The sequence below is a fragment of the Ornithorhynchus anatinus genome, chromosome 1 (assembly GCF_004115215.2).
Source record: "Ornithorhynchus anatinus isolate Pmale09 chromosome 1, mOrnAna1.pri.v4, whole genome shotgun sequence".
NCBI classification, from domain to species: Eukaryota; Metazoa; Chordata; class Mammalia; order Monotremata; family Ornithorhynchidae; genus Ornithorhynchus; species Ornithorhynchus anatinus.
In genome coordinates this window covers 178224044-178247788 of record NC_041728.1, presented here as the reverse complement: position 1 = coordinate 178247788, position 23745 = coordinate 178224044, and the positions used below count along the sequence as shown (strand labels likewise).

The 23745-nt window shown below is 53.3% G+C and overlaps 1 protein-coding gene across 14 annotated transcripts in view; it reads left to right on the top strand.

Moving 5' to 3' along the window:
- Nucleotides 1-23745, top strand: part of BIN1 (bridging integrator 1) — a 154088-nt gene that overhangs the window by 119056 nt on the left and 11287 nt on the right. For 7 of the 14 annotated variants that reach the window (XM_029061819.1, XM_029061821.1, XM_029061817.1 and 4 more), the window contains 4 exons: nucleotides 12975-13119; nucleotides 17053-17181; nucleotides 18943-19053; nucleotides 21140-21163. In XM_029061819.1, the coding sequence (XP_028917652.1) occupies nucleotides 12975-13119; nucleotides 17053-17181; nucleotides 18943-19053; nucleotides 21140-21163 (409 nt within the window). The remainder of the gene's footprint in view (nucleotides 1-12974; nucleotides 13120-17052; nucleotides 17182-18942; nucleotides 19054-21139; nucleotides 21164-23745) is intronic. The other 7 variants (XM_029061827.1, XM_029061826.1, XM_029061825.1 and 4 more) reach the window with 3 other exon arrangements.

The window sequence follows — 23745 nt, the reverse complement described above, 5'->3', positions numbered from 1 at the left end:
AAGCGGCTTACAACTGACAAGTGGCGGAGCCGGCATTATTCATTCATTCAATAGTATTTATTGAGCGCTTACTATGTACAGAGCACTGTACTAAGCGCTTGGAATGTACAATTCGGCAACAGATAGAGACAATCCCTGCCCATTGACAGGTTTACAGTCTAATCGGGGGAGAACAGTCTAATCGGGGGAGAACAATCTAAACGGGGGATTAGGAGCCACGTCCTCTGACTCCCAAGCCCGGGCTCGTTCCACAAAGCCACGCTGCTTCTCTGTGGGAGAGAAGGTCAGGGGCTGGAAGGTTTTCTGGCCATTTTGGCATTCGCCATTACCAGTATGTACTGGTATGTACTGAGCACCTCCTGTGTGCAGTGGAAGTAGTGATGGTATTCATCAACACTGCGCGCTGCAGTCTTCTGTCGGCCTTCGGCAATGAGGCATCCTTGAGATGCCATCTCAGTTTATCTCAGGCAGCGTTGGTGCTGAGGGGAAGGAGTCCCTGTTTGCTCCCCTGATGACTAATTATAATAATAACGACCCCATCGACCATTCATTCATTCACTCACTCATTCAATCGCAGTTATTGAGCGCTTACTATGTGCAGAGCGCTGAACGAAGCGGTTGGGAAGTACATTTCGGCAATAGATAGAGATAATCCCTACCCAATAACGGGTTCGCAGTCTAGGAGGGGGAATACTGGAATACACCACACCATACCACAGTACTGGTGTTGCCCAAGCACCATGTGCTAAACGCTGGACAGTACAAACCCATCAGACCTACCCGGGGCTCACGGTCTAAGGGGAAGGGAGAAAGGGTATCTTATCCCCATCTGAGAGATGAGGAAACTTAGGGCAAGAGAAGCGAAGCAGTGCGGCCCAGTAGATAGACCACGGGCCTGGTAGCCTAGTGGATAAAGCACTGGCCTGGAGAAAGAAGGACTTGGGTTCTGCCACATGTCTGCCATGTGACTTGGTGCAAGTCACTTCACTTCTCTGTGTCTCAGTTACCATATCTGTCAAATGAGGTTTTCTGATGAGCCCCATGTGTCATAGGGGAAGCAGCGTGGCTCAGTGGAAAGAGCCCGGGCTACGGAGTCCGAGGTCATGAGTTCGACTCCCGCCTCTGCCGCTTGTCAGTTGTGTGACTGTGGGCAAGTCACTAAACTTCTCTGTGCCTCAGTTACCTCATCTGTAAAATGGGGATTAAGTGTGAGCTTCACGTGGGACAACCTGATTACCCTGTATCTACCCCAGCGCTTAGAACAGTGCTCGGCCCATAGTAAGCGTTTAACAAATACCAACATTATTATTATTATTATCTGTAAAATAGGAATGGAGGCTGTGAGCCTCACGTGGGACATAGACTGTGTCCAACCTGATCAGCTTGTATTTATCCCAGGGCTTAATACAGTGCCTGGCACATAGTAAGTGCTGAACGAATACCATAAAACAAACCAACAGAAAGCTCTTTGTGGGCAGGAAGCAGGTCTCTTCTCTGTTTTCTTTTTCCCCAGATCAGTGGGTGCTCAATAAATACTGCTATCACTACTATGGTCTGTAACCCATAATGGGCCGCCCATCCCTCACCTCTCGGGCAGTGACTTGTTCGCTACATAGAGGTGAAGTGACTTGCTCAAGGTCCCAGAGCGGACACGGGGCAGAGCTAGGGTCCTCTGAGTCCCCGGCCTGGGCTCTATCCACTGGACCACACTGCTTCTCTAAGTCTCCTTTGTGGATGTTGAGCTATGATCCATTCTGCTGACTTTTCCAACAGATTCTCCCCGCCTTCAAAGCCTCATTGAAGGCCCATCTCTTCCGAGAGCTCTTCCCCGTCTCAGCCCTCCTTCCCTCTTCTCCCACTTCCTTCTGCGTCGCCCTGACTTGCTCCCTTTCTTCATCCTCACTCCCAGTCCCACATTACTTATGTCCATATCTGTCATTTTTTAATTTATAATGATGTCTGTCTCCCGCTCTAGATGTGACTTCACTGTGGGCAGGGAGTGTGTCTGTTCACTGTTGTCTTGTAGTCTCCCAAGCGCTTTGTACAGAGTTCCGCACACAGTAGGTGCTTCATAAATGAGATCGAATGAATGAGCGAACGAACTTGGGCGGAGGCGGTCGGGCCGTGTGGGCTGGGTCCTGGTCAGGGCCGAGCGCTGGAGGTGGTAGGAGGGAGGGAGGGGGGAAGGAGCCTCCGACGCTGTCATCTGGACGCAGCGGGGCCTAGTGGAAACAGCCCAAGCCTGGGAGGCAGAAGACCTGGATTCTAATCCTGGCTCCACCACTTGCCTGCTGTGTGTGACCGTGGATAAGTCATTGCACTTCTCTGGCCCTCAGTTCCCTCATCTGTCAAATGGGGATTCAGTACCTCGTCTCCTTCCTGCGTAGACTGGGAACCCCATGTGGAGCAGGGACTGTGTCTTATCTGATTCAGTCGTGTCTACCACATGCTTGGCACAGCACTTGGCACATAGTAAGCGCTTGATAAGGATCACCCTTCTTGCTGTTATCAGTATTGGGAAAGGGCCTCTCCCCAGGGTGGGGTAGACCCCCTAGCTCGGTGGATCCAGGAACCGGAAGAAGCCTGGAGCCCCTTCTTAACAATAATAATGACAACAATAATAATAGTAAAAAATAATTCTGGTATTTAAGTGCTTACTGTGTGCCAGACACTGTACTAAGCGCTGGGGGGGATACAAGCACATCAGGTTGGACACAGTCCCCGCCCCATGTGGGGCTCACAGTCTCAATCCCCATTTCATTTCATGTCATTCATCATTTCTTCTGGCTGGGAGAATGCACACCTGCAGAAAAGCCTCCAGGAGAGTGGGGAGGGTTTTTTCTGTACGCTCCCTGTGGACAGGAAATGTGTCAGTTTATTGTTAAATTGTACTCTCCCAAACGCTTAGTACAGTGCTCTGCACACATTAAGCGCTCAATAGATAGGATTGATTGACTCACTGACGACATCCCAGACCCCTGTCCACCGGTGGATTTCACAAGCTTCCTCCGGCACTGGGACAAGGATTTAGTCTTTGGACTGTCGAGAAGTCCCTCCTGTGGTCTGCCCAGGCTCCCTCTTGCTGCAGTCGCAGCCCACTTCCTCCCCCATCTTGGGATTCTTTTCTTGAGTGACTCATTCATTCATTCATTCATTCAATAGTATTTATTGAGCGCTTACTATGTGCAGAGCACTGTACTAAGCGCTTGGGATGAACAAGTCGGCAACAGATAGAGACAGTCCCTGCCGTTTGACGGGCTTACGGTCTAATCGGGGGAGACGGACAGACAAGAACGATGGCAATAAACAGCATCAAGGGGAAGAACATCTCGTAAAAACCGATGGCAACTAAATAGAATCAAGGCGATGTACAATTCATTAACAAAATAAATAGGGTAACAAAAATATATACAGTTGAGCGGACGGGTACAGTGCTGTGGGGATGGGAAGGGAGAGGTGGAGGAGCAGAGGGAAAAGGGGAAAATGAGGCTTTAGCTGCGGAGAGGTAAAGGGGGGATGGAAGAGGGAGTAGAGGGGGAAGAGGAGCTCAGTCTGGGAACGCCTCTTGGAGGTGATTTTTAAGTAAGGTTTTGAAGAGGGAAAGAGAATCAGTTTGGCGGAGGTGAGGAGGGAGGGCGTTCCAGGACCGCGGGAGGACGTGACCCAGGGGTCGACGGCGGGATAGGCGAGACCGAGGGACGGCGAGGAGGTGGGCGGCAGAGGAGCGGAGCGTGCGGGGTGGGCGGTAGAAAGAGAGAAGGGAGGAGAGGTAGGAAGGGGCAAGGTGATGGAGAGCCTCGAAGCCTAGAGTGAGGAGTTTTTGTTTGGAGCGGAGGTCGATGGGCAACCACTGGAGGTGTTTAAGAAGGGGAGTGACAGGCCCAGATCGTTTCTGCAGGAAGATGAGCTGGGCAGCGGAGTGAAGAATAGACCGGAGCGGGGCGAGAGAGGAGGAAGGGAGGTCAGAGAGAAGGCTGACACAGTAGTCTAGCCGGGATATAACGAGAGCCCGTAATAGTAAGGTAGCCGTTTGGGTGGAGAGGAGAGGGCGGATCTTGGCGATATTGTAGAGGTGAAACCGGCAGGTCTCGGTAACGGATAGGATGTGTGGGGTGAACGAGAGGGACGAGTCAAGGATGACACCGAGATTGCGGGCCTGCGGGACGGGAAGGATGGTCGTGCCATCCACGGTGATAGAGAAGTCTGGGAGCGGACCGGGCTTGGGAGGGAAGATGAGGAGCTCAGTCTTGCTCATGTTGAGTTTTAGGTGGCGGGCCGACATCCAGGTGGAGACGTCCCGGAGGCAGGAGGAGATGCGAGCCTGAAGGGAGGGGGAGAGGACAGGGGCGGAGATGTAGATCTGCGTGTCATCTGCGTAGAGATGGTAGTCAAAGCCGTGAGAGCGGATGAGTTCACCGAGGGAGTGAGTGTAAATGGAGAACAGAAGAGGGCCAAGAACTGACCCTTGAGGAACTCCAACAGTTAAAGGATGGGAGGGGGAGGAGGCTCCAGCGAAGGAGACCGAGAATGATCGGCCAGAGAGGTAAGAGGAGAACCGGGAGAGGACGGAGTCCGTGAAGCCAAGGTGAGATAAGGTATGGAGGAGGAGGGGATGGTCGACAGTGTCAAAGGCAGCAGAGAGGTCAAGGAGGATCAGAATGGAGTAGGGGCCCCAACTCGGGTAGCAGTATGGCGTAGTGGATAGAGCTCGGGCCTGGGAGTCAGAAGGTCAGCGGCACTGCCACTTATCTGCTGTGTGACCTTGGGGAAGTCACTTCACTTCTCTGGGTCTCAGTTACCTCATCTGTGAAATGGGGGTGGAGACCTTGAGCCCCACATGGGACTGGGACTGTGTCCAACCCGATTTCCTTGTATCCACCCCAGCACTTAGTATACAGTGCTTGGCACATAGTAAACGCTTAACAAATACCACAATCACCACTATTATTATTGTTATCATTATTGTTATATAAACAATATTATATTGTTGTTATTATTGTTATAATAATAATTATTATTAATAACTGCTTGGGGGCCAGGCCCACCCTCTAAGCAGCGTGGCTCAGGGGAAAGAGCACGGGTTTGGGAGTCAGAGGTCATGAGTTTGAATCCCCGCTCTGCCACTTGACAGCTGTGTGACTGTGGGCAAGTCACTTAACTCCTCTGTGCCTCAGTTACCTCATCTGTAATATGGGGATTAACTGTGAGCCTCACGTGGGACAACCTGATTCCCCTATGTCTACCCCAGCGCTTAGAACAGTGCTCGGCACATAGTAAGCGCTTAACAAATACCAACATTATTATTATTATTATTATTATTATTAAGATCATTGAAGACGGGGAATCTGTCTGTTTATGGTTATATTGTACTCTCCCAAGCACTTTAGTACAGTGCTCTGATCACAGTGAGCACTCAATAAATTCCATGGAATGAGTGAATGAATGAAAGGTGAAGATCTGGGCCGGAGGGAGGGGAGATCTCCAATAGAAGGTCACGGGGGCCGGGGTTTTCATGCTCTTCCGAGTCAGGTTGGATGGCCCGGCCTCCACGGGGAGCAGGAAGGCAGGTGGGAGAGCATTGTTAAAAGTAATGATAATAATGATGGAATTTCTTAAGCACTTACTATGTGCCAAACACTGTTCTGAGCCCTGGGGTAGACACAAGGTAATCAGGTTGTCCCATGTGGGGCTCACAGTCTTAATCCCCACTTTTCAGATGAGGTAACTGAGGCACAGAGAAATGAAGTGATTTGCCCAAAGTCACACAGCTGATAAATGGCAGAGCCAGAACCGACGCCCTCTGACTCTTTCCACTGAGCCACGTTGCTTCTCTGTTAGATTGTAAGCTCCCGAAGGCAGGGACCTCGTCTGGTAATCTTGTTGGATTCACTCTCTCCCCTCTTCTAGACTGTAAGCTCGTTGGGGGCAGGGAATGTATCTGTGATTTTGTTATAATAATAATAATAAAGATGGTATTTGTTAAGCACTTACTGTGTGCCAAGCACTGTTCTAAGCGCTGGGGGGGAATACAAGGTAATCAGGTTGTCCCACGTGGGGCTAACAGTCTTAATCCCCATTTTCCAGATGAGGTCATTAAGGCGCAGAGAATATTACAGTGTTATATTGTCCTCTCCCAAGCGCTTAGTACCGTGCCCCGCACACAGTAACAGTAATAGTAATAATAAATAATTGTGGTGTTTGTTTAGTGCTTACTGGGTGCCAGGCACTGGACTGACCGCTGGCACATAATATTAGAGAGGATTCTGTGCTTGGCACATTATTGGTCCTTATTATTAGAGAGGATTCTGCTCTTTGAGGGCAGCACAGCCTTGTGGAAAGAGCACAGCACTGGGAGTTAAGAGACTTGGGTTCGAATCTTTGCCTTTCTCCTATGGGCCTCAGTTTCCTCCTCTGTAAAATGGGGATCCAACACCTGTTCTTCCTCCCTCTTGGAGTGCGAACCCTGTGTGGCACAGGGACTGTGTCCAGGCATGAATCCACCCCAGGGCTCTGATGAGGGCTTGGCACCTAACAGGTGTTCAATAAATGCCATCATTATTAATCTGAGAGCAGTTGGCATTTCTTAAGTGCTTACTATGTGCCAAGCACTGTTCTAAGCGCTGGGGTAGATACAAGGTAATCCGGTTGTCCCATGTGAGGCTCACAGTCTTCATCCCCATTTTACAGATGAGGTAACTGAGGCACAGAGAAGTGAAGTGACTTGCCCACAGTCACCCAGCTGACAAGTGGCAGAGCTGGGATTCGAACCCATGACCTCTGACTCCCAAGCCCGGGCTCTTTCCACTGAACCACACTGAACTGTCCTCCTCAATCTGTCCATTCCCCTGCAGTCCAGAGCTCCCTTTGGGCAAAAGCGTACTCAGGCTGAGAGTGGTAGAGAGAGAGTGAAAAAGAGAGAGAATGAAAGAAAGAGTGTGTGTGTGTGTATGTTGTGTGTGTTGTGGGTGTGTGTATGTGTGGCTCAGTGGAAAGAGCCCGGGCCTGGGAGTCAGAGGTCATGGGTTCTAATTCCAACTCCGCCACTTGTCAGCTGTGTGACTCTGGGCGAGTCACTTCACTTCTCTGGGCCTCAGTTCCCTCATCTGGAAAATGGGGATTAGTGACCGTGAATCCCACATGGGACAGGGACTGTGTCCAACCCGATCTGCTCGTATCCACCCCAGAGCTTAGTACAGTGCCTGGCACATAGTTAAGCGCTTAACAAATGCCATAATTATTATTATTATGTGTGTGTGTTATAGGTGGGGCATGAGTAGTGTGTCCCCTTGCAGGGAAATGTGTCTGCTTATTGTTATGCTGTCCTCTCCCAAGCACTTAGTACGGTGCTCTGAACACAGTGAGCGCTCAATAAATACCATTGACTGAATAATAATAAAATGACTGTGGTGTTTGTTAAGCGCTCACTATGTGGCAGGCACTGTACTAAGCATTGAGGTGGATACAAGCAAATAGGGCTGGACACAGGCCCTGTCTCTTGTGGTGCTCACAATCTCAATCCCCATTTTACAGATGAGGGGACTGAGGCCCAGAGAAGTGAAGTGACTTGAGGCCCAGAGAAGTGAAGTGACTTGCCCATGGTCACACAGCAGACAAGTGGAGGAGCCGGGATTAGGACCCAGGTCCTCTGACTCGCAGGCCCGTGCTCTAGCCATCAGGCCATACCGCTTCCCGTGCCATTCTGCTTCCCAGTGGCTGAAGAAACGGCTAAGTCATTTCGACGTGGCCAGTGGAATTGGATATTGAGTCGCTCGCTTTCTGCCGTGGCGTAGTGGATAGAGCACGGGCCTGGGAGTAAAATGGTTGTGGGTTCTAATGCCGACTCCACTTGTTGTGACCTTGGGCAAGTCGACTTAGCTTCTCAGTTCCTCAGTTACCTCATCTGTAAAATGGGGGTTGAGACTGTGATTCCCCACGTGGGACGGGGTCTGTGTCCAATGCTATTTGCTTGTATCTGCCCCAGCGCTTAGTGCCTGCTCCATAAATACTATTGAATGAATGAATGACACATAGTAAGCGCTTAAGAAATATCGTAATTATAATTGTGATTATCACAGGTGAAGGCTTTCAGGCCGAGCCCCTGATCAGAGACCCCCGCCCTCCCAGACACACACACACATACACACACGTGTGAGCCCCCCAGTTTGTCCTCTGGCCGGAGCGGGGGGCTCCTGTCCTCCGGCTGTCTGCCACCTCCTCCCTCAACACCTCACCTCAGGGATCCCCCCCGGTCTCCTTGGCCCCGAAGGCAGCTCTCCTTGTGGCGGCCTCAGTGCTCTGTCAGTCAGTCGGTGGTATTTACTGAGCGCTCACTGTGTGCAGAGTACTGAACTGTGTGCTGGGGAGAAGACGACAGAACGATCAAACAGCTACATTCTGTGCCCACAGCCAGCTTACAGTCTAGAGTGGGAGCCGGGTGAACTGGGCACGCGGCGACTCCCTAACCCCCTCTGCTAGTGGGGGGCCTGTCCAAGCAGGCTGCTGGTGAAGCCCCCCGGCTGGAAAGGCCACCATCTAGAGGAAAGGGCCTGGAGCTTGCGGCCCCTAAAGCTAAGCTCCCCCCGCTAACGATAAGCTCTTCCTCTAGACTGTAAACCTGTGGCCAGGGAACGCGGCTGTGCTATCGTTCTCTCCCAAGCACTTAATGCTCTGCACCCAGTAAAACACTCAATAAAAACGATCGTCAGCTGTGTGACTGTGGGCAAGTCACTTCTCTGTGCCTCAGTTACCTCATCTGTAAAATGGGGATTAAGACCGTGAGCCCCACGTGGGAGAACCTGATTCCCCTGTGTCTACCCCAGCGCTTAGAACAGTGCTCTGCACATAGAAAGCGCTTAACAAATACCAACATTAGCATTATTATTATTAGAGGGGAAGCTCCTCGTGGACAGGGATGTGCCCCTTTTATGACGACGGTCTCATATCCGAAATCTACCCCAAATTTGTGAGCTTGGACTTAACCCTCAGTTTCTACCCCAGTTACCGCTTGACTATCATCCTCACCTCTATCAACTTCATCCCATTATCAACTTTGTCGATTATTATCATCCTTCCCGTTATTACCACTATCACTTATCACTCTCCCCATTATAAGCACCTTCATCATTATCATCACCGCCGTGGCTCAGTGGAAAGAGCCCGGGCTTGGGAGTCAGAGGTCGTGGGTTCGAATCCCGGCTCTGCCGCTTGTCAGCTGTGTGACTGTGGGCAAGTCACTTCACTTCTCTGTGCCTCAATTACCTCATCTGTAAAATGGGGATGAAGACTGAGCCTCTCGTGGGACAACCTGATTCCCCTGTATCTCCCCTAGCGCTTAGAACAGTGCTCTGCACATAGTAAGCGCTTAACAGATATCAACATTAGAGTCACAGCGTGGCTCAGTGGAAAGAGCCCGGGCTTGGGAGTCAGAGGTCATGGGTTCAAATTCTGGCTCTGCCACTTGTCAGCTGTGTGACTGTGGGCAAGTCACTTCACTTCTCTGTGCCTCAGTTACTTCATCTGTAAAATGGGGATCAAGACTGTGAGCCTCACGAGGGACAACCTGATTACCCTGTATCTACCCCAGCGCTTAGAACAGTGCTCTGCACATAGTAAGTGCTTAACAAATGCCAACATTATTATTATTATTATTATTACCATCCTCTCCATTCTTATCTCCCTCAACCCGCCCTATTTTTATCACCCTCCTAATCTTCATCACCCACCTATTCATTCATTCATTTATTTATTGAGTGCTTACTGTGTGCAGAACACTGTACTAAGCACTTGGAAAGTACAATTCAGCAACAAATAGAGACAGTCCCTACCCAACAGTGGGCTCACAGTCTCACCATTATTATCACCCTCACCATTATCACCATCACTGTTATTTTATCATCACTATTTTCACCATTATGGTCATGGTTATGTTCATCATCATTATCCCCATCACTATCGCCATTATTTTCATCCTCACCCTTAATAATTAGTAATTGTAGTATTTAATAATAATAATGACAACAATGGTATTCGTTAAGCATTTACTCTGTGCCAAGCACTGTTCTAAGGATTGGGGTAGATAGAAGTAATCAGATTGTCCCACGTGCGCCTCACAGTCTTAATCCCCATTTCACAGATGAGGTAACTGAGGCACAGCGAAGGTAAGTGGCCTGCCCAAGGTCACACAGCAGACAAGTGGCGGAGCCGGGATTAGGACCCATGACCTCTGACGCTAAAGCCCAGACTCTTTCCACTAAGGCCCGCCGCTTCTCTACTTCTCTACTTGTTAAGCGCGTACCATGTGCCAGGCACTGTACTAAGCGCTGGGGGTGAATCGAGCTGGACACGGTCCTTGTCCCACATGGGGCTCACAGTCTCAATCCCCTTTTCACAGATGAGGTAACTGAGGCCCAGAGAAAGGAAGGGACGTGCCTGAGTTCACACAGCAGACACTAGTACCATTTTCACCATTATTGTCATCTCTGTGTTCATCAACATCATCTCCGTCCCTATCACCGTTATCATCGCCATCACCGTTCTCGTCACCATTATATTTATCAACATTATCCCTATCGCCCTCCCCACTGTTATTTTCTTGCCCATTGTTATCACTGTTACCTTCATCAAAATTGCCCCCATGGCTGTCACCATCATCATCATCCACACCATCACCATTAATCTCCTCTGCCCCTCCGGCTTGTGGACTGTGAAAAGAGCAGAGAGATCTGGCATTTTCCTGTGGTTTCTTTTCTGTGTGTGTGTCTGTATATGCATGTGAGGGGCCGTGAATGAAGGAAGCCTACAAGCCCGTCGTGCTAGCGCACCGGGAGCTGAGGCTTTGTGGATAAGGATCGCAGAGCGCCCTTTCCCAAATCAGCCTCAGCTCCTCCTGGTCTTCGGGGCCGCCGTGACAGGAAGGGTTTCGGTGTCGTCGGGGCAGGGGTGGGACGGGGCCGTCGTGGACTCGGTGCCCCCGGGCTCGGCCCCTGGTGACTGGAGGGGCTTCCGAGGCTTCCTTTCACAAGGCCAAGTCACGTGGCCCGGGGCAACCGTGCAGCGGCCCGTCTGCCCTGCCCGGACACGCGTGGTCGTGGAAACTGAGTCGTCTGCGTGCCGTCCCCACAGAAAGAAAACTAAACTGTTCTCCAGGCTGAGGAGAAAGAAGAGCAGGTACCAGTCCCGACAGCTGTGTGGTGTGGGCTCGCCTGGCTTCCTCTAAAAACCAGAGCCCCCCCCAGGCCCGGACCCTCTCCCCATCCCCGGCTAACAGGCGTCCCCAGCCCTTCTGCACGGTTCCCCGGGCCTGGACGTGACTAACATCCCAAACGCTCCCAGTGTGTGCGCTTCTTCTTGGAATGGCAGTCTGGTCCCCTCGGGGCCGAGGGTGACGAGCCTAACCCCTCCCCTCTTACCAGACCACCCCCGGTGAGCTCTCTGCTATCCAGCATTGCCCGACTCCTGTCCCGGGGGGAGGGAGGGCCCGCGGATCCCTGAACGCCCTCCATCTAGCCGGACATCCAAATAGCGAGAGGCAGTATTGCCTAGTGGAAAGAGCCCAGGTCTGGGAGTCACAGGCCCTGTGTTCTAATTCCAGCTCTGGCTCTTGCCCGCCGTGTGACCTTGGGCAAGTCATTTCACCTCTCTGGGCCTCAGTTTCCTCATCTGTAAAATGGGGATTCCATACCTGTTCTCCCTTCCCCTTAGACCGTGAGCCCCGTGAGGGACAGAGACGGTGTCCGATCCGATGATCTTGTATCTCCCCCAGCACTTTGCATCTAGTAAGCGCTTACCGAATGCTGTTCCTTTGCTCGTTTCCTTGGCGGTCAAGCTCTGTGTCCCTCCCTCCCCCCATCCACCCATGTGTGGGTTAACTCCACACCCATCAAAATGAGGAACAAGATGGGGGAAGCCTTCCCCCTTCCCCCCAATCCCCTTCCCCATGTGGGGAAAAGCCACTTGGAGTTGGGCACTGAATATAGTCACCTGGCCCTTCTCCAGGGACTAAAGCCAAAGAATGTGGATTACCCAAACCCCTGTGCTTCTCAGCCCTCTCTGCCCCCTACCTTAGGCGCTATCGTCGTTTTCTCAGTTTCTCCCCTCAAGGTTGGACAGGGGCAGGGAGAGTAAGGAAGCTTGAGCCCCCTTGCAGCTTCCGGAGAGCAGATTGGGAGATAGGCTGGGGGTGAGTGAAATTTGGAGGATTACTAGATTCTTCCCAGGGCCTCCCCGTCATACCCACAGATGAGGAGCCCGGAAGCCCTTAATGTGAGCCCCATGTAGGGTGGGAACTGATTATCCCCCGTCCACCCCAGTGCTCAGTACAGTGCTTGGCACATAGTAAGCGCTTAACAACTGCCATGGGGATCATGACGTTTGCTCCCTGCGCTAAGGAGAATGGCAGTGGTTGATGCGTGTGCGTTTTCGGAGCAGACCCAGGTAGGGCAGCTTGGTGTTTTCTGTTCAGTACAGTCCTGTGTGAGGGGGCAATGTGGGAGGGGGCCGCAGGTATGGGTAGCCTGTTGGCTCGTGGGGGTCCGGGCAGTGACTCCTCTGGCTGTGAGGGTGTCGAGTCGGGGAGGGGCGAGATGGAGGAAGGAGTACCCCGTGGTCCCGCCGCCCAGTTTTGGGGAAACTGAGGTCTGTCGGCTTCCATCTTTCTCCACCCCACTCCACCTCCACCTCGCTCCCTTTTTCTGGTCCTCCCTTTTGGACTGCCCCTCCATCCCTCCTCCAGCTGTGGTTGACCACAGCTTCCTGCCTTTTGATTCCTGTCCTTCTGACGCTGATTCTTCAGTCTCTGCTTTTCTCTCCGTCTCACCAATCTCCCTCCCGGCCCCTCTCCCGCCTCTTCCTCCTCCTCCTCCACATTGGGCTGAGAGCCCAGGGGTGTGGGAGGAGGAGGAGGAGCCGGGCAGACCCCCCGGACGCCGGCCTGGCTCATCATGCTCTCCTCCCCTCCCTGCTGTCTGTCTCCGTAGTGACAACGCCGCCGCCAAAGGGGAGAGTCCCTCCCCGCCTCCGGACGGGTCCCCGGTCGGCACCCCAGAGATCAAAGTGAACCACGAGCCGGAGCCGGCCACTCTCGATGCCAGCGGGGCCTCTGTCCCCAAATCACCGTCTCAGGTAGTACCCTCTGCCCCAGCCCACTCCATGCGCCTTCTCGTTGGCTCTCTCTTCTCTCTTTTCTTTTTCCTCTTCACTCTCTTCTGTCTCCTCTCCTTGCTCTCTCTTCTCTCTCATCTCCCTTTCTCTTCATTCTTGTTCATTCTCTCTTTTTCCAGTTTGCTCTCTTCTCTCCTCTATCTCCTCTCCACTCTCATCTCTTCTCTCTCTTCATCCTTGCTCCTTCTCTCTTCTCTTTTTCTGTTCACCCTTCTCTCTCTCTCATCCCCCTTCCTCTTTTTCTGGCTTTTCCGGGTTCTCCACCTCTTTCTTATCTTGCTGGCTTTTTCAGTTTTCAGATGATCATCCTTCTCTTCTCCCTGGCTTTTCCAGTCCTCTTCATCCTTGCACATTCTATCTTTTTCCTTTTCCTCTCTTCTCTCGCCTCTCCCTTCTCTCTCTTCTTTCTCCTCTCTTTCCTCTCTCACTCTCTTCACTCTCTTCATTTTCGCTGCTTCTCTCTTCTCTTTTTTCTGTTTACTCTTCTCTCTTCTCTATCTCTCTCTTCCCCTTGCCCCTTTTTTTTCTAGCTTTTCCAGTTTCACCACCTCTTCCTTGCCTTCCTTTTTTTTCAGTTTTCAGATGATCATCCTTCTCTTCTCCCTGGCTTTTTCAGTTTCCTGTTTCTCTGCCTCTTTCCCTTCTCCCTGGCTTTTCCAGCTTGCTGTTTCTCTGCCTCTTTCTTTTCCCTTTGGCTTTTCTGATTTTCTTTTTTCCCGTTTCTACACCTTTTCTTCTAGCCTTTCAGGTGCCTGTTTCTTTGGCTGTTTCTCTTCCTTCTCAGTTGGTGGAAGCAAGGAAGATATGTGTGTGTGTGTGTGTGTCTTTTCCCGGCAGCAGGCAGGGTGGGGTGGGAGGGCCCTTCCACGCTGCCCGTCTTCTCCAAGGAGGCGTTGTTCTTTTCCTTGACGAGGCTCTGTGGAGCTGTTGACCTTTTTTTTGTCCCTTTGCCCCTCCCCAGCCCACTCTGAGCTGCCCGGTGAGAGCCAAAATACTGAGAGACAGAGAGACACTGAGAGACCAAGACGGAGAGAGGCCAAGGGAGAGCAAGTGAGTGACTGAGACCAAGACTGAGAGACAGAAAGAAGGCAAGGGAGACTGAGACACCAAGATTTAGAGGCGAGAGAGAGACACCAAAAGAGACCAATGCAGAGAGATACAAGAGAGATAAATCAAGGGACTGAGAGACTGAGGCAGAAACTAAGAGATACCAAGAGAGAAACGAAGAGACTGAGAGACTGAGACTGAGTAATTGAGAGAGGAACCAAAAGAGACTGAGAGAAGTAAGAGACAGACACATGGACAGGGATCTAGAGAGAGAGACAAAGAGACAGAAAGTAAGTGAGACAGAGACAGAGAGAGCAAATAAGAGACCAGAGGGGGTAGAGAGATGAAGTTTGAGAGGGGGAGACTGACAGTGTCTTGGGCTTTAATGCTTTAAGGGCAGCACTGCCCCCCAAAGCCCTACAAAGCAGAGAAGCCTCAGTAGACTAAATTGACCTGTTAAAGTCAGAAGTCCCTCTGCCCCCCAACAACGCTCTCCCTGCCTCATCAATAACTCCTTTCTCCATTTGCTTGGCTTTTTGGCAGAGTGGTCCGCTCCTCAGTCAATCACACAATGGTATTTATTGAGTGCTGACTGTGTGCGGAGCACTGTACTAAGCGCTTGGGAGAAGCCAATACCGTGGAATGGGCCGCCATGTTTCCTGCTGCCCGGCAGCTTTCTCCTCGGCCGCCCCCACCTCGGCCAGGCTGTCTGGCGGCAGTCTCGTGGGCTTGGCAGTGGGGGCGAGGGATGCGCCTCGGTCACCCCATGGGGAGTCGAGGCTGGACTTGGCTGGGAATGGCTGGGGCCCGGACCCTGGCAGTGCCCTATTGCCTCCCGGTGGCTACTGGGAGGCGGGGTGGCCGGGACCAACGGGCTCTGCCGAGTGCCATGGGATAGTCTAGTCTACCCCCGTTCGGTACTGGTGCGACTGGATGCCTTTCTCTCTGGGGTTTGGATCGCCAGGGCTCGCCCTCCTTCGCGTCTACTGCGGCTGCCGACCCCCCCGGAGTGGAAGTGGTGTCCCCTCGTCTCCCCCAGGACCCGGGAGGGGGGTGCGGTGCCTGTCTCCACCAGGACTGGGGTGGGGATTCCAGTATCCGTGTCCCTTTGGACCAGAGAGGAGACTCACAGTGTCTGTGTCTCCCCTGACCTGGGAGGGGAGAGTGATGCCTGAATCCACCAGAGCTGGGGAGAGGATCACAGTGTCAGCACTACCTCTGGACTCGGGAGGGGATCGCATTGTCTCCGTCTCAGAAAAAAGAAGTGTGGTGCCTAGGTCCCTCCGGACCTGGGATGGGATCACCTTCACTTATTTGTTCAGTCATATTTATTGAGCACTTACTTTGTGCAAAGCACTGTACTAAGCGGTGCCTGTGTCTCCCTGGACCGGGAAGGGAATGACAGTAGACGTATCCCCTGGGCCCGGGGAGAGGATTGCGGTATCCACGTCCCCCTGGATCTGAGATGGGAGCGGAGCATCAGTGTCCGCCTGGACCTGGGAGAGGAGTGTGGTGACTATATCCACCTGGACCGGGGAGGAGATCGTAGTATCCGTGTCCCTCAGATCCAGGAGGGAAGCCGAGCGCGGTGTCTGCGAGGACCTGGGAGAAGTGTATGGAATCTGTCTCCCTTTGGATCTGGGAGGGGAGCAGATCCTCGGGGTCCACCGGGACCCGGGAAAAGAGTGTGATCCACGGGTCCCCCGGATTGAGGAGGGGAGCACAACGTCCGTGTCTGCCAGGACCCTGGCGAAGAGTCTCGTGCCCATGTCCCCGGGAGAGGAACACAGCGTCGCTGTCCTCCTGGACCTGGGAGGGGAGTGTGGTACCCGGGTGGGAATCACAGTATCTGTGTCCCTCCGGACCCAGGAGAGGAGTGTGGTGCCTGTGTACTTCTGGATCCGGGAGGGGATTACAGGGGCGGCCGTTCTGAGGCACGGGAGGGGGAGATCAGGGCCCTTTGGTGGGCCGTAGCCATCCTTCCCTTGCATGGGGACCTTGTAGGACCCATCCTGGCTGTCTGGCAATGGTCTGGGGGTGGGAGCATGGTGATGGGAGGGATGATTTCTGCATGTTGCCCCTAGCCTCCAGGGGATGGGGGAACCCTCTTTCTACCCTCCTCCTCCCCTCCTCCTCCCACCTCCCTATCCTCTTCCTCCCTCCTTCCCCTCCTTCCTCCTCCTTTTCAGTCAATCGATCGATCGATCAGTGGTATTTACTGAGCACTTACTGTGAGCTCAGCACCGTACTAAGCGCTTGGGAAAGTACGCTCTAATCCTTCTCCCAACGCCCCCGCCCCCACTGACGAGACTCCAGGAGCCCTCCAGAAAAGGATTCGAGAGAAGGAACCCTCTCGACATCAATCCTGTCGTCCCCCCATCGGAGGAGAGTTAACTCCTTCACCGTCGGGCTGCCATGCTACGCGGTCTGGGCTCTGTGGCTTCCCAAGGGCGGGAGGTGGAGGGATCCAGGCTAGTTCTGGACCTCTGCCGTTGGCATTTTGGGCTAGACTAGCCCTTTACCCTGTTTGGGCCCGCTGCCTGGGGAGGTGCCGGGGAGGTGGTGTAGAGGGCGGCGGGGAGGCATCTACTACTTGTCTCCCCACCTGCTGCGGCTGCCACACTGACACCCCTCCGTCCTGCCCTGCCAACCCGCCGCCTCTCCCGTCTCCGGGGTTTTGCTAACCTGAGCTCTGTGTCTCTCTCTCTCTCTCTGTGTTTGTTTTTAAACCGCGTCCCGTGGCCGTGGCTTCTGTGGCCGTCATTCCGTGTCGTCTCGTGTCGTGCCGTGGACTTGTCTCGTGCCCGCGTCGCGCCGTGGCCGTGGGCCGTGGCCGTTCGCTTGCAGCTGAGGAAAGGTCCTCCCGTCCCACCTCCTCCCAAACACACTCCGTCCAAGGATGTGAAGCAGGGCCACATCATCAGTCTGTTTGAGGACGGTTTTGTCCCCGAGATCAGCATCACCACCCCGTCACAGGTTAGCGCGGCTCAGCTCCGGCCCCCCTCCGTCCCGGCCCCTCCCGGGGCAGCGCTCAGAGGGCGGTGGGTTACCCCAGGTGGGTTTCGGGGGGCCGGGGCTCTGGCTGGGGAGCTCACGAGGCCCGGGGGGGAGAACAGGGGATCTGTTAATCGTGTTCTCTGTCAGGCGCTTACTATGTGCTGCATATCGTGCTGAATGCTGGGGGAATTATAATGCAATCAGATCAGACACCTAATCCTTAATGTTAATTATGGTACTTGTTAAGCGCTTAACTGTGTCAAGCACTGTTCTACGCGCTGGGGTAGTTGGAAATTAATCAGGTTGGACACCGTTCTTATCCTGCATGGGGTTCACAGTCTAAATCTCCTTTTTACAGGTGAGGGAACTGAGGGACGGAGAAGCGACTTGCCTAAGGTTACAGAGCAGACAGGTGGTGGAGCCAGGATTAGGACCCAGGTCTTTCTGACTCCCAGCTCCGGGTTCTATCCGCTAAGCCCCGCTCCTTCTCTAGCCCTGTCCTGTGTGGAGCTCGCAGACTAAATGGGAGGGAGAATGGGTGTTGAATCCCCATTTTACAGATGGGGAGACCGAGACCCAGAGAAGTGAAACGACTTGCCTCAGGTCACCCAGCAGGCAAGTGGCATCAGAACCCAGACCCGGCCAGGTTGTGCTGCTCCTCTCTGATGCTCCGGATGAATAAACTTGTGCAGTGTGGGGCTGGGAGTTCACTCTGGGACCTCAGGAGGGATTCATAATAATGATAATAGTAATATTATTATTATGGTATTTTTTAAGTACTTAGTATGTTTCGGGCACTGTACTAATCGCTGGGTTGGGTACAAGCGATACGGTCGGACACAGTCCCTGTCCAACCTGGGGCTCACCGTCTCAATCCCCATTTTCCAGATGAAGAAACTGAGGCCCAGAGAAATGAAGTGACTTGCCCAAGTTCACACAGCAGACGAGTGGCAGAGCTGGGATTAGAATCCCAGTCCTTGTGACTCTCAGGCCCACGCTTTATAATAATGATAATATTGGTATTTGTTAAGCGCTTACTATGTGCAGAGCACTGTTCTAAGCCCTGGGGGCGATGCAGGGTCATCAGGTTGTCCCACGAGAGGCTCACAGTCTTAATCCCCATTTTACAGATGAGGTAACTGAGGCACAGAGAAGTTAAGTGACTTGCCCACAGTCAGACAGGGCAGAGCACTGTAGTAAGCACTTGCGAGAGTACGGTACAAGAGCTTACAGTCTAACTCCTTTTCACTGGGTTTCGAAAGCCGTGAGTGGTTAAAGGAAGCCAAAAGGAAACAGATATTGACCTGTCTCCCCCTCTGGCTTGTCAGCTCCTTGAGGTCAGGGATCCTGTCTACTAGCTCTACTGGCTTTTACTCTCCCATCTGCTCTGTACAGTGCTCTGCACATGGTAAGCGCTCAACCGATTCCACTGGTGGATTGTTGGTGCCCTCTGCTCTCTGGGATGGGAGAGGGTGGACTTGCCCTTAGAAGGGCCGACTCCTTCCGGCCGCTCCCCCAAACTGGGGTCAGCCTTGGGGAGCGAGGGCTCCTCTGGCATTGCGCCCCGGACCCAGGATCGTGGCTCCAGCCTCCGTCGCTCAGCGCTCTCCGGGGGAAGCGGCGTCAGCCGGAGCTAAGCGTGCGGGTGGGTGAGCGTGCGTTGGTGCGTGCGCGGGAGCGTGTACCGGACTAACCACTAACGCTAACCCCTGCTCTCCCTCCTCCCTCCCCGCTGCCAAGTTTGACGCTCCCGGGCCCTTCCAGGAGCCCGCCAGCCTGCTGGATTTCGATTTTGACCCCCTCCGGCCCATCGCCAGCCCGGGGAAGGCCCCCTCCACGCCCTCGGCTCAGGTCGGTCCCTCCTGCTGCCTCGTCTTCCCCCGGCTGCTGGCCCCGAGCCCCGGGGGACCCCGAGGCCCCGACTACCTCCCCCAAGCCCCTGGTGGTCCTAATAATAGTGGTATCTGTCAGCGCTCACTATGTACCGGGTACTGTACTAAGCGCCGGGGTCGATACGAGTAAATCAGGTTGGACACAGTCCCTGTCCCACGTTGGGCTCACATCTTCACCTCCACTTTCCAGATGAGGTAACTGAGGCCCAGGGCGGGGAAGTGACTTGCCCAGAGTCACACAGAGGACAAGTGGTGGAGCTGGGTTTAGAACCGTTCTAACCGGGAGTTTTGCGTATTTATTTGCAACTCCTCATCACACTGTGAGGGCCTTGAGGGGAGGGATCATTTCCACTAACTCCCTCTCAATCAATCATATTTTTCGAGGGCTTACTGTGCACAGAACACTGTATTAAGTGCCTGGGAGGGTACGGTACCTGGAAGGGGCAAAAGGTAGGGAGCTTTTTAGTGAGCAAATAGGCATTTGTAGTTAGCGGCTCAGGGATGGCAAAATGAGCCATCCACAAACTCAGGTAGACTCCTTAAGAGGGAGGACACATTCGATCGTATTTATGGAGCGCTTATCGTGTGCAAAGCACTGTACTGAGCGCTTGGGAGAGTACGTCGTAACAACAAACAGACACGATCCTGCCCACGATGAGCTCACAGCCTAGAGCGGGAGACAGACATTAATATAAATAAATAAATAGATAAATGACTCCATACCTACAAGAGGATCAAGAATACATTGCAGCAAGAGAGAGTGCAGTTAGACAAAAGGAGGAGCTTCCTATCACCGGGATGAAGCATGGGAATAGATGACTAATCAATCAGCGGTATTTTTGAGCGCTTACTGTGTGCAGAGCACTGGACTAAGCATTTATAATTAATGATTATGGTACTTGTTAAGCGCTTACTATGAGCCAAGCACTGTTCTAAGCGCTGGGGTAGATACAAGTTAATCAAGTTGGACACACTCTGTCCCATATTGGGCTCACACTCTTATTAATCCCCATTTTTTTACAGGTGAGGTAACTGAGGCAAAGAGAAGTTAAGGGACTTGCCCAAGGTCACACAGCAGACAAGATAAGAGTACAGTTGGGAGACTACGGTATAACACAATTGTGAGCTGCATTCTCTGCCCAAGAGGAGCTCATAGTCTAGAATGGGAGATAGCTATTTTAATAAATTACAGATGTGGACATAAGTAATAGTCATAATGTGGCATTGGTTAAGCGCTTACTATGTGCCAGGCACTGTACTAAACGCCGGGGTGGATACAAAGCAAATCGGGTTGGACGCAGTCCCCTTCCCATGTGGGGCTCACAGTCTCAATCCCCGTTTTATAGATGAGGGAACCGAAGCACAGAGAAGTGAAGTGACTTGGCCAAGGGCGCACAGCAGGCAAGTGGGGGAGCTGGGATTAGAACCTATGACTTTCTGACTCCCAGGCCCGGGCTCTATCCACTGCCCCATACTGCTTCCCTCCAGCTGAGTCAGTGCTGTGGGGCTGAGTGGGAAGTGAATATCAAGAGAAGCAGTGTTGCTCAGTGGAAAGAGCACGGGCTTGGGAGTCAGAGGTCATGAGTTCGAATCCCGGCTCTGCCACTTGTCAGCTGTGTGACTGTGGGCAAGTCACTTAACTTCTCTGTGCCTCAGTTACCCCATCTGTAAAATGGGGATTAACTGTGAGCCTCACGTGGGACAACCCGATTACCCTGTATCTCCCCCAGCGCTTAGAACAGTGCTCGGCACATAGTAAGCGCTTAACAAACACCAACATTATTATTAATATTATTATTATTATCAAGTGCTTAGGGGCGACGGATCCAAAGCGCAGGGAGTTGTGGCCAGCCCATCTCTGGAGAAACAAAAGAGTCTCAACACCCATCTCTATCAGCTGATTTCCTTCCTGGCCCAAATGACCTCCCCAGGTCCCTGCAGCCTCAGGATTTAACCATCACTTTAGGGCCGACGCTTAGAATATGCCGTGTTGCCTCGATGCTAACAGTCTTGACGCTAACCATGTTATTCTCGTTACGCTTCAGTCTCTTCCTTGGGATCTGTGGGAGGTAAGATTTGTTTTCAACCTCAGTGACTTCTTTGTCCCGCCTTTTGCATGTCCGGACCCCTTCCTGTCGCCCTTCCCCCGGCACAGCGCCTGACACATTCTCTCATTCTTCCGTTCCCGCCTGCTCTCCCGGTTTTCCCCTCCTTCAGGCCCGGAAGGCCTACACGCCATCTGGCTCTTGTGACGCTCTCCCTCACCGCCCGTGGTTCCATCTTGCACCCCTTTCCATCTCCCGTCGTGCTCTGCTCCGTCGTCGCCCTGCCCGTCAGCCACCCCCAACCTCCCCCTGTGTAGACGGAGGTGTGAGAGGGCGTGGGACCTGTGGGGAGGGGAGAGGGGTCCATACCTCTAGAGAGGGATTCCGCTTAATCCTCTCAACCACCTCCCGACCGTCCATATACCTGGTCTTCCTTCCCCAACGCCTTTCCCGTAGTGTGAAGCAGCCTCAGTCAGTCAGTCGTATTTATTGAGCACCAACTGTGTGCAGAGCACTGTCCTAAGAGCTTGGGAGATTACCACACAACAGAGTAAGTAGACACGTTCCTTCCCACGACGAGCTCACAGTCTAGAGGGGATCAATCAACCGGTCAGTGGTATTTCCTGAGCACTTACTATGTGCGGAGCACTGTGCTAAGTCCTTGGGAAGCGACAGAATTGGTAGGCACGATCCCTGCCCACAGAGAGTTGACAGTTTGGATGGGAGGACAGACCCTAAAGTAGATTTGGGGTGGGGAAAATATTACGGATTTGTCATAAGTGTTTTGGGACTGGGGTGAGTATCAGAATGTTTAAGGGGGACCTAGCCAAATGCACAGTTGATGCAGAGGGGAAGGTGGATGGGGAAATGAGGACTTGGTCTGGGAAGGCCTCATGGAGGAGCTGTGCTTTTAATAAGGCTTTGGGGCTGAAGAGAGTGGTGGTCTGATTTATGATGTAATAACTGTGGTGTTGGTTAAGCGTTTACTACGTGCCAGGACCTGTACCAAGCCCTGAGGAAGATACAAGCTAATCAGGTTGGACTCAGTCCCTGCCCTCCATGGCCTCTTAATCCCCATTGTACAGACAGAGAAGTGAAGTGACTTGCCCAAGAAGCGGGAGGGAATTCCAGGGCCAAGTCTCCTCCCTTAGAGACTGTAGGGAACTGGCTTCAAGTGCATTTATTGATTGACGAATCGATCGATTAATTATTGAGCGCCCAGACACTGAGAATCTCGGAGAGAACACCACCAGAAATGAGGTGTTCCCTTCCCCTGGGGGGGTTCACTCTCTAACTGGCAGAAATCCCTCCTCGGGTCTTGGATTTGGCAGCTCGGCCTGTGACCGCCCCCCGGTCAGGGGAAAGTCTGGGGAGAAGCTTGGCCGGATCCTCGGTACTTCCGGAAACGATTATTCCCCAGCGCCGTTCGCCTGATGGCGGATGTGTCCGGGGTAGTGTCTGTTGTTTTTCCACAGGGAAGGCCACTGCAGACCTGCAGCGAGGTCGGGGGCCTGCAGGAAGCGGGGCCACCGTCAGGACCCCCCCCCGACTTCACCGTCGGCTCCCCTCCCCCCGTCAGTCGCTGGTGGGGGGAAGGGGAAGGGGATGCGGGTCTCCGCCTTGCTCAGGTGTTTCCTATGGCCCCTCCCAACTCCCCCCCCCCCCGCCAGTGATGCACAGCCTGGAGCCCTGCCCGGAAACTGGGATGCACCCTTCCCCCCATCGGCACGGCAGAGAGTGCGTGGAGGGGATGGGGAGGGCCCTGGACGTGGGGTGTCAGGCGGGGGCTGGGCTGGGGGGCAGTGGAGGGAGGTTTCCTGGAGGCGGTGGCTTGGCCCTGCAGTACATAGGCGGGAAGGGAGGATCTATTAAAGACAGGATGGGTGACAGTTTCGGACAGCCCTGGCAGCTTGAGGCAGGATGCAGGGTGAAGAAAGCCCCCAGCCAGGGCAGGGACAGGGCCGGCTCCACATGGGCGGCCAGCTAAGGGGTGGCTTCAGGGTGCACTGTTTGGGGGCTGCGGGGACGGGTGGTCCTGGCTGACAAATTGCCAGCATCCAGCCTCCCTCTGTATGAGCGAGGGGGCATTGGGGGGAGCCCTGAGGCGGTGGGGTTCCGGGGGTACGGCTTGGGCAGACGGCTGGTGACCAAGGTCACGTGACTGTGCGCGTCTGACCTGATGACGTCACACGGAACCGGGCCTGGACTGGAGTTTTTACAAGAAAGCACTAACTATCCCCTTTAACTTTTCCCATAACTCTTAAACTTGTCCAGCCCCACCATTTCCCCTCGATTCCCTCCTTCTAATCCATCCGGCGATCAATCAAATCCATCAGTGGTATTATTGAGTGCTTACTATGTGCAGAGTGCTGTCTTAAGTGCTTGGGAGAGAGCAGTACAGCAGAATCAGCAGACAAGTTCTCTGTCTGTAACGAGTTTACCGTCCAGAGGGAAGAAGGCCCTATCCTATCTTCCCAGCCTCACCCAGTCGTCCTCCATCTGATCCCTTCCGCTGTCCCCTCCCCCATCGCCTCCCCTGCAGACGCAGCCAAGTGCGGCCTGTGGAATCCCCGCTCCATCATGGGGAAACTTCCCTTCGTCCTTGA